At 42.8% G+C, this 16029-nt stretch overlaps 2 protein-coding genes across 2 annotated transcripts; one reads left to right on the top strand and one right to left on the bottom strand.

Moving 5' to 3' along the window:
- Positions 1 to 312: 312 nt before the first annotated feature.
- LOC118421870 lies at positions 313 to 4775 on the bottom strand. The gene is made up of 4 exons (XM_035829374.1): positions 4724 to 4775; positions 1936 to 2260; positions 1018 to 1322; positions 313 to 599 (listed from the first exon to the last, which is right to left on the bottom strand). The coding sequence occupies exons 1-4, from the start codon at positions 4773 to 4775 to the stop codon at positions 580 to 582; spliced, it is 702 nt and encodes a 233-aa protein (XP_035685267.1). The 3' UTR covers positions 313 to 579.
- Positions 4776 to 8303: 3528 nt separating this feature from the next.
- LOC118421869 lies at positions 8304 to 15939 on the top strand. Its single transcript, XM_035829373.1, has 11 exons — positions 8304 to 8401; positions 8735 to 8934; positions 9725 to 9861; positions 10313 to 10488; positions 10840 to 11057; positions 11572 to 11751; positions 12392 to 12525; positions 12871 to 12956; positions 13686 to 13860; positions 14724 to 14922; positions 15779 to 15939. Exons 1-11 carry the CDS (start codon positions 8304 to 8306, stop codon positions 15937 to 15939), a joined length of 1764 nt encoding a protein of 587 aa, XP_035685266.1.
- Positions 15940 to 16029: the final 90 nt, after the last annotated feature.

Raw genomic sequence — 16029 nt, 5'->3', positions numbered from 1 at the left:
GACTATCATCAAAGTTGAACAATCCCTCAAGTTTGCACTCGCTAGTTTTAGATTCACGACCACAGTATATACACACTTCTCCTCACAACACCGAGTCAATACCACAGACCTTCTTAGAGTCTGGCTATCTTTCAATGTATCCTTATACCCCTGTCACATCATCCACGATCTTCGGAGGTATCGATGGCCATATTTAAGATCGACAGAGGGTTGCGCGTATTTTTCCACCTGAAAACCGCCCCTGTCACATATAAGCCATACCTTGTACCTTGTACAATTGTTGAACAATAAAGTAATCATTATAAGCGAGGCTCGGGCGAATGCCGCAGAATCGTCGTCCGATCGATTTTCGCCAAATGTGACAGGGGTATCAATAATTACAAGACCTTTCATAGTCAGTCAGTCTATACGGACTGTATCACATGATATGCAGAAAAATTGCAAAACAAAATTACAATATTACACTTTAAAATCTATTGGATTTGCCTGTCTCTTTTTGCCAATGTGACATCGACATGATCCAGAGTTGTGGTTGCCCCACGACAGCAGCAGATAGACGAACTCGTTGTCGTACGGATGTCAACCGCCAGGAGTCGCATCTGAAATAGAGATCATGAGAGTATGATCACCACATTAGCCTAATCTCCGAGCAGATCCTACGGTGCCATAAGATAGTATCAAAGCTGGCCAAGGATCATAGCTGGCCAAAGGGAGTCAAATGGGCACGGTGGGATGTGTACTATATTATGCCACCGTGGATCTGCTTGGAGATTACCTAAATTTATTGTAGTAAACTCTGTTGATATTGCTGTTTGTGTGTAGCATGTGGCAACCGGAGGAGAAAATTATGAATGAATGAATGACCTTTATTGTACATTTATGCCTCAACGGGCTAGGGTGAGGATAATGTTTTTTTCTGGCCGGCCGACTCCCCTAGCGTACTGTTGACTCCACCTGTCCAATTTCTACAATTAGACCACCGATCCACGGAGCCTGGTAGAAGCTAACTAAACTCACCTTTACACACATCACGCACTGCTACAATCTGTTCTTTAGTCATGGCGTAGTTGTACAGCTGTAGACAGGCGATACGGCCCGAGAAGTACCGATCATTTCCGTCCCACCTCACCGCCACCCGGACAGGGTACTGACTGGCAACTTCGGAAACTCCGATGTATTTCTCACGGACCAGTTCGCCGTTGTGCCAGAGCGATGCCATTCCTGTTGCACTGTTGTAGGTCCCACCCACGTAGTTCCACGCGTTCTGTTGCAGCACACAGGCAGTGACGTCTTGTGAAAGATGGCCATTTCTGTCTAAAGGCCTAGACAGGACGGGGATGATAACATACATTCATATCATAGCCTGAGTACCATCTTCCTTAGTGGCCGCTGGCTCAATTCTTTTGCTGGCTAAGGAAATGTTGATTTGATTACATGGGTGACATCCTCTAGAAATATCAAAATTGTTGCGAACGTGCGAATAAGAAAAAGGCCTGGCTAAAATAAAAGTTTCCCTCTTAACTTGAAAGTTTATATGTGTTGATGCCACAGAAGAAGTGAATTTTTATTTGTTGACAAAGACAAAGACTGGAGTCGATCAGTCCAAATGAAAATTTGGGAAGTCCAATATCTATATCAAATTTACAGTTCAACTTAATCCAGCAAAGTTGCCTTCATTTAGGAAATCTTTGTTGTCAGGAAAGTTTCTTTTCATTTTATGATATTTATGCAAAATAGGGTTCTCACATAATACATTTTCAATGCTGGTCACCTGTACATAACTTCCAAATAACAAAGTAACGAATTCCAGTCATTTACCACAGTGAGATTATAGCATTTTCTCATTAATTATGCAAATTAGATCTTTATTTGTATAATAAAACAGGGGTGGATAGGGAATGGGTAATCTCTGTGACTGGTCATCAGGCAACTTACCGAAACTGCAGGTTCTGTGGAGACAAGTGCCAGAGGTGTACTGCCCAGTTCCAGACGGCGGAGTCGGTCCCGGAGTAGTCAAAGATCGGTCCAGCCTCTCCGGTAGGGTAGACGTGCGCCAGTATGGTGAAGGAGTAGCGCACATCCAACATACCATTGTTGGGGATGTCGATGTAGGAATGTGCAGTTCCCGAGAACAGGAAAGCTCCGTCAGCGTCTCCGTACGGACCTGGGGCTAGCTGGGTTCCTGTGGCTGTCCCGTCGTTTCCGTTTCCGGTTATGTCTGATGCTCCGTACTGTTCATTCAAGGGCCACAAACCAGCTGCTACAGGAACAGAATCATGGCGTAAATTCAACTGAAGGTATTGCAGGACATACGAGTTTTCTTTTGCACAACCAGTTTTTCTCGCCTGCTGACGTTTCGATGTCTGTCAGACAGTGATGAACCGGGACGAATGGGGGGGGGGGGGGGTACAAGCTCAGCCACGTTTGGGATAGTGTTCTCGCCGCAAAAGCGCCCCTACGTCGGCTACATATAGCGGCGAGAAGCAGAACTCCAGTTAGTAGCTCTGAGGAAGATGTTTGACAGACATCGAAACGTCAGCAGGTGAGAAAAACTGGGTGTGTAAAAGAAACCGCTTATGTCCTATGATCTACCCACCTGATGGAATTATTTTCGTGAAGGCGATGCACTTTTGATACAGTGTCCACAATATGTTATTCATGTAATCAAATCTATATACTGTAGTTGATTTATGCAGCTATACAGCAAGCATCATTTCTGATCGGAGCATGCAGTATGGGTTTAATCAAAACCATGTAACCAATAATTAGGTAAGATTTATTGCAAATTCTTGCACAGTATGGTTGGGTGTCATACGGCAATGGCTCACCACAAAGGAACCACCAGTGCCCAGCAATTAAATCTAAAATTTTACTGAGGCCGACGTAACTTTTTTTGAGGCAATAAACTAATTCTACCATTATATTTGGCGAGGTTTACCATTTTTTAGAAATATTGCTAAAAGTGAAAGAATCCTGCAGATGTTATTACATGTATATATAAATTATTGTATACAAAAGGAGATTTTTGCGCGATCTCTTTCAAAATGTTTCCAAAGTATGCAAAGCATCCGGAATTCAAATTTCCACATTATTTTTTGAAAAACAAAAACGCATGTTCGGCTGCGGTCACATACCAGGGGGACCCAAAATCGACCTTGACCTTAGTATTTCCAACACCTGGCAAGGAATACTGGAGTTATTCTGTCAACAAATATCCGGAAAACACAAATAGAGACAGACATGAACACAGGCACACACACACAGACACGCCCAAAATTATATCTCCATTTTTCATGAAGATACAAATACCTGTTTTGTCCTTTGTCATTGTGTGCGGGTAAGTTTTTGAATGGAGTGTGCTCTGATCCCGGTAGAGGGGGCTGCTGAACTGTTGCATGTTGGCCAAAGTAGTCTGCTCTGGCTCAGATGGTCCTGAACCTGCTGGAAAGCAAGATTATGGTCTCAGCATGTCTGGTAGAGAAATAGAACATTAAACAAAGACAAACACAAGAAGAAGAAGATGAGCAAGGAGACACAAAAGATATAAACTTATATGAAAAAGAAATACATTCAACGAAACAAACAAGCTGCTGAGATATTTTTATCCTTTTTTAAACCAATGAAAAAAGCTACGAAACAAAAATATAGACATAATCTAAAAAGAATAACAAAAAAGATCGACCTGTTTTATCCTTGATCTTAATCTGCAGATCAGTATTTGATTGTAGGGCGATTTTATCTTGATACAGGGGGCTTCTGAACTGTGACCTGCCGACAAACGCATAGGTTGCTGTCGACTGCACTGTTTCTTCACGTGTATCATTTGTTGAACTGGATCCTAGAGGATAGAAGGAAGGTAATACTGTAAATGCAGAAATGTTCGCGGTGGATTAATGTTCGCGGTTTTCGCGGTGACCACTTCACCGCGAACATTTTTCTATTATGGTATTAGACTGCAGTCTATGGTGTTACCGCGAACTTAAATCCACCGCGAAAAGTCCTTTTTCCCGCTACCGCGAAATTAAATCCCCGCGAAGTTAAATGCATCTACAGTATTAGCTGGGAGATAGCTTTATATAGCCCGTGCTGTCTTCAGGACACATCCAGGGAAATTGCTAACTGTGACGGGGAAATGTATCCTGAACTTCACGACATGAATTAGATAAAAAAATGCATTTTTTAGCTTATAACATGACGATTTAACGACAAGAATTAATAACATGGGCTTCGAAACAATTTGTGGGAATGAAGACAGCACTGATACATACAGCACTCTTATATCAAACCAGAGAATACAGGCTAGGGACAACCTACAGAAACATGACCAAGAACTAATAGATGCAGAAAAGACTGGAGCATGTCATTGGAGGGGTTCCTCCTTGGGAGCGACAGAACCGTGCCATGAATAAAAACGATGATATAAATTATAATATCCATAACTTATGAAATTTCTGCTTTCTTGGGGGAAATTACCAAGTAAGAACCCATGTTTGGAAATGGGTCTGAAAGGCATAGAAATCGGTTTGGAAGGCTTGGAAATCGTCTGGAGAGATCAGCCTTCTTGACGCCTTAAGGGCCACATTATACACTGTTTCGTAGACAATGCAATCGAAATTTAGAAGAGTATATATATCAGGCTGTAACATATCTTAGTTGTAGCACAAGTTAGTATACTGTTGAATTTACTTGGTGTGTACTTTTTCGCAGGACGTTGTGAGCATACCTGGCGAAATGACGCAGCCGATGGCCAGTACCTTGCACACCCAGGTCGACATGTTTAGCTTCGCGCTCACGAAGCCTTGTCAGTAAACAGTGTCATCAACGTGGAAATGTTGAATGGAGTGTTCCAAAACCTGTTTGTCGCAGATTATGGAAATACGTTAACAACAACCTCGCTGTTTATTTCGACACACCCTGTACAGTGAAAATTGGTCTGCTGTTTTTCTGATACGCTATTTACTTATACTTTTAAGTTTTAGTTCAAAACGTAGATCAGTTGAAACATTGCAGAGCACAAAATCCAGCAGAACACAGTGCAGCGGCTTTTCCTACCGAAATCACAGCAGTCTACTCCCTTCAACTCAGCGACTCGTTGAGACTAGATGATCTAGCTTAAGGATTGAGCTTTCCCCTTGTCTCATGTTCTAAACTTCTCGAAGACGTCATGTGAAACAGAGCAGAACACAAAGCCTAGCAGGTTGCATAACAGTGACTTCTCCTACTGGGATCGCAGCTGTCTACTCCCTTCAACTCACCTGCACGTTAAAACCGTGGATGATCTAGCTTACGAGTAAGCTTCGCTTTCCCCTGGTCTCGTGTCTTGATTAGATAACTTCTCGGTGATATTTCTTTGATGGTTTGTTTGTTGGGAAACAATCATGGACAGATTGTGGACAGACTTCACGTGGAGTTGCGTAACCCGACGGTAGGGCAGGTGTATAGCTCAAAGTCCAGGGGCCCTTTTGGGTTCGACTTCCCTGATATGCTCCAACGCTGTGCCCTTGAAAATACGCTTTACGCGATTTGAAATTCCTCACTTCTCTCTTCGTTAAAACAGATTTAATGACTATTCGCGGCAGCTGCGAATACAATATTCCCAACCATCTAAACCGTGTACAGAGCTAAGAGAAAACAAGGTAACGAGTTACAGTATTCATGAGAGAAAAAAATACCTATTCTATCCATGGTCTTTATCTGCAGACCAGTCTTTGAATAAAAGTGGTTTGATACCGGTAGATATATTTTAACAGTTCATGTCGTGACGGACCTCTACTCTTTTTCGAGGTGCGACTCCCTCTTCAAACACGGGACCTGCATTGAGCGTCCTATCCGAGAGACGTGCCTAGCTTCGTTTCAGGACTCACTTGTGCCCAAGAGAAGCGAGGAAATTTGTGTAAAAAAAGTGCCTTTTCCAAGGGTATAACGTTGGGCATAACAGGGACCCGAACCCAAGACCTCTGGTCTCTTAGCCAAACAACAAATTACAACCTACGCGACTCTACGAGACGTCTGTGCACAATCCGCCAAAAGAAATGAAAGAATGTCATAGAGAAGTTCAGAACACTAGACAAGGGCAAGCTTAACATTTACTCCTTAAAAGAAAGAGTAAACAGTTCTATGTTCTAATCCTTCCTGTGGTAGGATGTCTGTTTTATCCAAGACAATCCTTTAAGCAGTGAAGTTTAAACCTTAAGCCGGATTATCCACGGTCTTAGCTCGCAGATCAGCCGTCGGGAGTAGAGCTGTGATCCCGGTAGGAAAAGCCGCTACACTGTTATCTGCCGAGCTTTGTGTTCTGTGCTATCTCACCTGATCTATGATTTGAACAAATGTTGAGAAAGCTCAGGGTACAACCTGTCGTACGTGCAATTTGTCCGTACGTTTTGTTGAGAGGCCACGTCCGCCACGTATTTCTGAAAACGCTCAGCCGTACGGTGGGCGAATCCGCAGCCCAATGGCACAACAAGGTTTTGCCTGCACGTAAAGTTCTACGGCGTGTCTGCGTGCTCCAAAATCCGTCGGATTCCCTACGAGTTCCTACGGAGGCGGTACTTAATACTTACGGATCCCAAAAGATTGCCCACGTTTTGGCAGGTAGACAGCACGCATTTGCTCGTACGGTAGATTGTGCTCTTAGCTGAACATTGACGGCCTGTCTCAGTGAAGTCTGATATGCGGCGAGCATGAGTGAGTGACTCAGGGAGATTGAATGTTTTGAACTAAAACTTAAAAGTATGAGCAACTAAAGTATCAAAAAAAGCAGCAGACCAATTTTCACTGCACAGGATGTGTCGTAAAAGAAAAGTATTGAGGTCACCTGAGTGGCGCCGAATGGTAGCTCGCTCCAGACCCTTGCGATTTTGCCCTGGCTGCAGAGAGTGAGAAGTCGGCCAACCCAGTAACTTGCAAAAAAAAACTGTACCTTGCACAGTTCAAATTAGTTACCAATTTGAGTGTAGTGCCACATTGTTATTGTCTTTCTATAAGCAAATTCTAAAAACAACTCTGCATTTCCAGAGCAAGATGGTAGGGGTCCAAACCACCAAAAGCTGTCTGCCTCCATAAAATCAAGACCGTAGTGTGAAAAGGACCGAAAGTTATGTTGCAGTACCATGGTCACACGCCAGAGAGCCCCAAATCGACCTTGACTTTCCAACCCTCACCCACATACCAAATATCTTTACAATTGCATCCAATGAATAATGCTGACCACAAATATCCCGAAACACACACACACACACACACACACACACACACGCGCGCGCGCGCGCGCGCACACACACACGCACACACACACACAACAACAAAAACAATACCTCCATTTTTCAGGGAGGTGAAAAAAAATCAATGCTCGGGGTGTATCCTGGCGTCCGGTCAATGTGTAACGGATCAGAGTCCACGAAAATACAACATTTTTTATGTCATATCACAAAGATAAGAGGGGCGCTTGCTTGCATGAAGTATCTTGACCTTGATGCACAAACACACACTCCAAGGTTACAAGAGCGGAGCTTTTGCTAAAGTTAGCTACAGAATATTATATCAGGTGGAGCTACAAGGTTTATGTTTGGAGCTCTTCTCGTCGTGGTCGTGGTAGAGGTACAGGTCAAGGTTCGAGCCATGTTTTCTACACACGAGCTCAAAGAGCAGTGCCCAAATGTGCAAACTGGCAAAAGTGCGGGTCATCGAACTTTGGTTGTTAAATATAGTATGCAAACAGTCACAGGTTCTGTACCCCATCTGTACTGTACTGTACAGTCGACCTTGAAAGATAGGCCTGTCCTGATTGACTGACTGTGCGGGACATGACAGTGGAGGTTTGTTCTGATACTTGGTATCGTTTGTTTTGTTGTCATTATTTATGGACCATTTTGGAGTAGGAATGTTGCAAATTTAGATTCATGAACATCCTATGACTTTTGTTAAACAAGATACTTATCATCACATTTTACAGTAAACAGGTTGGGGGAGTATATGCACAACAACAGTCAACGCGTCTAATCATGGTTTATCATATCTGACAGTATAATTCTAAAACAGTATCAATACCAATAATCAACATATCTGATTCAATACTATAAAACGTGCCTCTGAGGACCACACACTGATTTACAAACATGTCAGTGTCAACTGTGGGTTCCACATGCCGTACATGTTCAAGTTTCACGTACACGTTCACAAGTTTCACGTAGAGAGAGAGAGACCCACACACCAAAAACAAGAGTTCGGAGACCTCATACTTTAAGTAACCTCATATCTTAACTATCCCGGTAAACACCTTACGTTATCTTGCACAGGTGACTATGGCGTCCAAAGTCCTGTTGTCGGCAGTTCTTCTGGTCAGTGTTGGTGTGTGCCATGGTGACCATCACGCTGACTATTCTCAAAGCAAACCAACAAGGTACACAATAATACGCTATCAACACACTTGGGCACAATACAGTTACAATGGCCATGTGCTCGGGAAATCCCGAAATCAAGACGGGTATTCTATAGCAATGTTGCTCGAACAAACCCGTACTACTGTGGCCTTGACCTTTGACGTGTATTACTGAGTTGTTTTGTTTGCTCGTTCAGCTTTCGTGTTATAAAATCCATATTCACTGGTTCCTTAATTTTAGCGTAGTACGTAGGGTGTTCTTCCGAATTTATCGGAAAGCGGGAACTTACATGGGATACTCGCCTAACTCGGTACTTACACAAATTTGTGATTCTAACGCTTCCTCTGTGACAGTGCTGAAGGTGATGTGGAACATGTGTGTAACGGAGAGTGTCCCGAGTACGAGCTGTTGTGCTCGACCCCGGAGTACGACGTGAGGCGGTACAAGAGCGCCCTCTGGGTTTCCACTACGGTACCACACCTGTCCCTCTCCCAGGCCAGCGCCAGGGGACGAAAACTTCTGCACGACTACTTCGGAGGCGCGAATGACAAACGTAAGCCCAATCGTTGCAACCTCTCTAGCATCAACAGGTAGCTTACGTGACCATAGTTGCACAATGTGAGCTTTGACCTTTTTTCCAACACAAAGGAAAAACAATGAATTTTCAGTCTGCCTACATCAGATGTCTGATTCACTGACACTGACTTGCCAGAATACGGAAACATGATGACGTCAGGAGTGAATCAAAGAAGGCAGCAAAACGTAATCTCAGATAGTCACGGTTCAGAGGGCTGATACGCCCTGAAGAAAACAGCAGGATTCCGGATAGTTAGTGCAGTGAATCAGACATTTGAGGTAGGTCGTGGAGAGCGACGAAAATTTCATAGTGAGTGTGATGAAACAAAGATCTTATTGTGCATTCTTTCAACCCCGGTGAAGACACATCACTAGTAGTCCGGTATCTAAACCTATTCTTGGGAGCACGAAGAGACCCTGCAGCTAGCTATAGAATAGATTTGGACACCTTGCTACGTTAGGCTAAAGTCGCATTTCCAAACCGGGGCCCAACCCGGATCTTTTCAGAAACGAAAGGAAACCTAGAGAAATACATAATCTATGCCTTTGAATATTATTTTGACATTTTATGTGTTTTGTATAATTCTTTTCGCTCCCAAAAGCTGCCCGGCCGGGCTCCTTTTCGAAATGTGACCTAAGCCTTACCAGGTGACCGATCAACAGCCTCTGTAAAGATGAATTTGAAAAGCTCGACGAAAAAAACGTGGAATGGTATAAAAGTAAAAGCTTGATAACCTACGTGATATATACATGTGACATATTTTCAGATCTGAAAATGTCTCACACCTCCCCGATGGTGACGCAGACCCGGGAGCCTTCCGAGAGTCCCGTTCGCGAAATCACCGTGTCTCTGCTTCTGCCTAAGAAGGTGGCAAAGACCCCCCCAAAGCCTGCAGATCCCTGGGTACGTTAGTTAGCATGATAGTTCATATATCTGAGTTGGTAAAATACATGTTGAAGATATAAAACTGTTCTCTAATTCAGAAATGAAAACGAAATTTTTTACTGACTCGCTCAGTTTTCTTCAGCTGGCTAACCGACTCCTTGTGCACACGTGACATTTTGCACATGTGACGTTGGAAATGGGTCAAATGTTGCCGCAAGTCACAGTGCAAACTAACATCGACAGGCGGCGCTATCGCGACTTCCAACGACATTGACCACCATTTTCTGCCATCACAGGTGCCTTAAATAGGTGATACGAATATATAAATATATCATATTCAAGTTTTTATGGATCTTGATGGATGGGGAAAAGCTTGTTTTTCCTTGGTGAGGATAGAAATAGTACAAGCTTACTAGTTGCACACTTTGAAGGAACAGATAAAACAAACTTTATGCCCTGTGTGTCCCAGGTGGTGATAGATCTCGTCCCAGAGACCATCATGTACGTGAAGAAGTTCGGAGGACGTTCTCCAAGGGTCGGCTTTGTCGCTGATCGGGAGGCCCATAACTTCTTTAAGACACTCAAGGCGAACAAAGAGCCACATCCCGGAGAGGATGGCTATTACTATGTCGCTCAGTATGGCAGGTATGATTAAATTCACAGTGCTTGAAAATAGAGAACTAATTTGTACTAAGTATACTGGATCGATGTAATGACATCTCAACCCCTTCGCAGCTGATAATAATCTATTGTAAAGAATAAAACCACAGTGACTATCGGAATATGGACGTAATGGCAGATTGACAGCATTGTATTCATACCTTAGATATCCATACATGTCTGTTACGTTGTACTGTAAGTAGTTGTTATACATGTAGACCTTACAACAGTCGCCGTATTTTTGTCGTGTCAATAACGATTTCAATGTTCCATGCTTCTATGTGTCGAGTATGTGTCCTCACCAATTGTGGCCTTCACAATGTTATATGTATGCAGCGAAGACTCGTCCGACCACGACATGCACAATGAGATCTGGGTGTTCGCGCTGAACGAGAGGACCTACAAGTGGCTGGAGTTCAACGACCTTACCGCAGACGGGGAGGGGCTCCCACAGTGTCTCCATGGTAACGAGGAGCCAATGACGTGGAAGAAGATGGATCAGAGCCACATCCCCCTGTTAACCCGGGAGCGGTGCTCTACCACGTACTGCCAAGGTAGGTGGGATGTATAAAAGCCATGAACAGATGAAGGTTATGTTTTGGGGTGCGTGTGTCTGTGTTTCTGTGTATCAACACGATAACTCTAAAACACCTGGATAGATAGTCCTGGCTTGGTGTGTGGGTAGGTATTGATAAGACCTCAAAATGACTAGATTTCGGGGCCCCTAGTGGCTTGCTAAGGCCCAGGAAAAATATTGTGCTTCGTTTTTCAATTCTGAAAAAAAAACATAAGGTCGGTACGTATAGGCATTGGACTTTGGCCAAAACTCTGGTGATACGAGAACAGTTAGTATTTGTTATGTTTGCTATCTCTTTATATGGCATTACCATGCATGATTTGGAAGCTTCTAGTTATGTGAGCAAAGCGTTTGTTACTAGCGTCAGTTACTTCCGTCAGACAAGGGAACTCCAAGAGGCTTTTTTTCCCTTTCTCAACTACTGTACAGGGGTATCTTTGAGATCCTAGAATATCTAACACGATTTCGGATTTTTTCTCTCTTTATTTTAGCCCCAAAGAAGTGTCCAAAGTACGAGTTATCGGAAGTAAAGGGAGTCGACGACGAGAGCATACATCTCAAGCAGTACAAGGACTTCCGGGCACTGGCCTACATACCCCCCACATGCTATTACGACACTGCTATTCATGCTTCAGCAGGTCCACTGTTGAATCCCTGGACAACGCGGGTAGGTAGGAATGGGAAGTAAAAAAGAAACTTGCAATTGATACGAGGTGTGATCAATACGTTCTCGTCCTCACCCAGAAATAATAAGCACAACTCAAATTTTGAGGCATAACTTCATAGTATGAAGCCTTTAATCAATATCCGCCAAATTTCAAATCATTGCAGTCATTACTTTACAGGCATTTGATCACCCTTTATTAATCACCCCTCGTACCTGTATGTAGTCCCCATAATCTTATGGGTTTGGGGGTATTTCTCACCTAAATGTGACATACCACAGCAAAGCGAATCGAATGGGGAAGTAAATCTTGTAGTGATATACAGTAGATTGATAGATTCATTAGGACTCAATGTAATAAATCTGTATCTCTTTTATATTTTGACCCTTACCTCCCTCATGACCTCAATGAAAAGCGGCCTGCTGGCCGATTTGAGCTTCTCATGAATAAATAAAGGTTCAGACAAAATGCCCAAGTGGGCGGCAGCATTGTGAAAGAGCACGGTAGTTGAAAACTTACCACTACCGGTGGACGAGCCTCCTGCTGTAGTGAAGTTATTAAACAAAGCTGTATGTATGGCCCAGGGCTAATGAAACAGAGATGGGTGCTGTCCGAGAAGGACCTAATTTTTGTTTTTAATGGACAGGTGTCCCAGCGTCGGATGTTGCCGGGACGATAACAGTCGCTATCGAGAAAAGAGAGGAGCTGGACGGGAAGAGCAGCTGCCAGAAGCTCTACAATGTGTGGTACTTCGCAGGCGGAGGGACGAGAAGCCAAGAGGTACGTTACTGCAACTATAATTACTTCACACTGTCCAGGCAGCTAAAATCAGGAGAAACCAGACTGATGCGCATGGCAGAAGAAAAGCGGATCCTGCGAAAAGAACTCTACAACAGACCTGAGGCAGCTTACAGATGTGCCCTATGTGGCAGGGTCTGTCATTCTCGTATAGGACTGTTTAGCCACAGTCGACGCTGTAGGGCTGATATCAATTAGGATGTTACCATGGTCAATATTGACCGAAGGAGGCCATATAGTAGTAATTACTTCATGATAACCATTGTCAATAAAGAACCAAAACTGGTATTGATCAAAAACAACATTGTATTTTTCAACGTCACACAGGACAGAAATATGCTGGAGAACGAAAACGGCTTCCGGACACCCAAAACAGTAGAAGCAGTTCATCACGGAAAGACCGCTGGCAGCTCGTGAGTACTTAGTACTCTCCAAACAGAGGTTATTAGGCTCCGTCTGTTTTATCTTAACGTTTTTTAGTCCTTTTATCGGGCTTTCTATTGTGTATTATATCTTGTATTGTCAAAACAATACAAGATACAATACAAACAAGACTCTGTTGCTGGAGGTTACCCTCCAGTCACAGAGTAAAAAGAAAGCCCGATAAAAAAAAATGAATTAAAAACGTTAAAAAAAGTCGGAGCCTAACCTCTGCTTGGAGAGTAAGTATTTGACCTTGGAACGGATACGACCTCGAGTTATGGACATCGGATTTGATTTGACGTATCGGATTTTATTTGTTTAATACCGCCTATTGTCTCCTTAGTGAATGTTACGTGTCTCGTTTCTGTTTATTTATTTATTCATTTCTTAATTGCATTTTACATGTAAAATATACAGTTTACATGAACAAAACATAAGGACATGGACAAAAAAAACACGGATCCAACGGGAAAGTAAAAGACAATGGAGGGCACAAATTGCTAATATAGGAAATATACAGACTGAAGTATGTAGCAAAATAATGTAAAAAAACAGGATGAATACATGGATTTATGTATCTCAAACAATAACAAATGAATAATTCGGACAAGAACGTCAGGAATAGATACAAATAGGAAAAAAGCTACACAATGTGTATGGATGAAAGTTGAATGTTTATGCTGTGCAAATCAACGTCCTGCTTCCTGTGACTCTTGTAGACCCATTTACACCAAGTGTTTCGGCGGTAATGCCTACTACGAGCCGATCACCATCACGTCCACAGCCAAACTGCTCATGGAGCGACTCCGGGACCAGAAGAAGTGTTTCCTGGGTGACCACGTCGGTGTCTGGGAATTCCACCCGCAGTCCAGGCTGTTCGACCACTACAACGAGGTGACTTAATAGGGCTTGTTTCGACGATTGTGTTCCTATGCCAATCTAACATTAGTTTCTCCAGGCCCATTATTCCGCTTTATCTTTTTGTTCTATGTTCCCCAATTCCTGCAATTCCCTTAGCATTGCTCTAAATGTAGAAACACGATGTAAACAGTTAACCAAACACGAACTGTTTGTACATAACCGTTATCAACAGACTACATTGTAAGGCAAAAACTATCTGAGTTCGTAACACTTGTTTTAAGAAAAAAGCTGGCTGCATGGAGCTATTAGTACAACCCCTATTGGAGGCATGTAAACAATAGTTATGTTTTTTAATCCAATCGTTCGCTTGTAACACTACTTGTAATAGTATCTAGTATTTAATATTTCAGGAAATATCACGTACTATCGAATCACTGCATTTAGCCCACACGGGCAAGAACATGCAAATAAACATCTCTAGTACACCATTGCCAAAGACAAACACAGGTATTTTTAAACTACTTATGTCATGTCCAGACTACATGTCTACATATCTAGGCCAATACATTTGTACTGCTTTGAAAAAGAAAAAAGGTATTGTACATTAGCATATCTAATCATTTGAGCTGTATTTTATACTATGCTAACACGCCATTTATGTTCACATTCCTGTACTACATGTAGTTATAGTGATAATTTGTATCATCGTATAAATTGATCTATTACCGTTGCCTTACATTGTACCATGTACAAATGTTGCGCAATAGACTTCATTCATTCATTCATTCATTCATTCATTCATTCATTCATTCATTCATTCATTCATTCATTCATTCATTCATTCATTCATTCATTCATTCATTCATTCATTCATTCATTCATTCACTCATATCCAGATCACCGTATTCGCGGACCTGGACTGCAGTGAACAGGAGGGCCGGCCGCCCTTTACCTTTCACCTCCCCGTGAGTAAGGACTACAGCCGGACGGAGGCCAGGCCGTCGCTGGGTCACCAATGTGACACCCACGAGTGCCCGGAGACTACCACAATCATGGGGCTGGAGAATAACCTGCAGATTTTCGAGTATAAGTCAGGTATTCAAAGTAGCTGAGCAAAACAATTGCAGAGATCGCTCATTTATACCCCCTTTCCACTAGGACGGCGCTCTCTCCGCACCCGCGCTCTCTCTATGCGACATTGAATTTGACAGATCGCTCAACGAATTATATAAAAAATAAATGCATCTTTTTACACATTGTGTTTTTTTGTTCTCTCAGTCTCACTTTTACATGCTGTACTCAGTAGTATAAAATCAAAGGTTACACTTATCCTATTTAGGTCACAGTGAGAGCGCAGCGCGATCGCCGTCTAGTTGAAAGAAGGCCTTAGTGGTCTGCCTAGGGACCGTGACACAGTTTTTAATCAACGTTTTAATATTGCTCGTTTTCTTGGTGTATTCAGTGCAATGTTTTACGGAACAGTTCAATGCAAGTACATGTACCTCACAACTGACCTTAGCTGTTGATTGTATAAAAATGGATCATTAAATGGATGTTATGATATAACTAAAGCTGGTATCTCACTAGACTGATGCACTTTGGCGACGTCGTTCAGTGAGATACCCGGTATATGAAAAGAATATTATTTGCGAAACATGTACAGTTTTGTCGTTACGCAGACCACAGGCCAATACTGGGTTACTTTTGTTAGGCTTAAAGCAGGAACTAGATTTTCGTTTGCACACTGGCTGTGCAAGCCTCATAGAGATGCTTAATATCCAAGCAGATCCTACGATGGCATAAGTACTAAACTGCAGTGTAGTTAGGAAAGAGGTGTCCATTTGCGATAGGGCTTCACTCCTCTGGGAGCTTTTGATACTATCTTATGCTACCATAGGATCTGCTTGGGTATTAAGAGATGTTATACGTGTTGTCATTTCTGTCCTTACAGCAAACTGGTTCTACTCCAAGAGTCCTTCCAAGTCCTGTAGCAACGAGGAAGCTTTCCACAAGGCGCTGAATCCCCTCCTGTCGTATCTGAATGGAAAGAATGAGAACAACTCCAGAATTGACATGACAAGACCGTTGTATGGCCAGGCAAGGGATATTTAGAATATTCTATTCAAAAGTACAGCTGGATTGTTGTCATACAGATCTGATAAAATGTTACTTAAGTTTAACCTCAGAGAACTCTATCTCGAA

Source organism: Branchiostoma floridae, chromosome 8, assembly GCF_000003815.2.
Source record: "Branchiostoma floridae strain S238N-H82 chromosome 8, Bfl_VNyyK, whole genome shotgun sequence".
In the NCBI taxonomy this organism is placed as follows: Eukaryota; Metazoa; Chordata; class Leptocardii; order Amphioxiformes; family Branchiostomatidae; genus Branchiostoma; species Branchiostoma floridae.
This window is presented reverse-complemented; position numbering and strand designations above follow the sequence as displayed.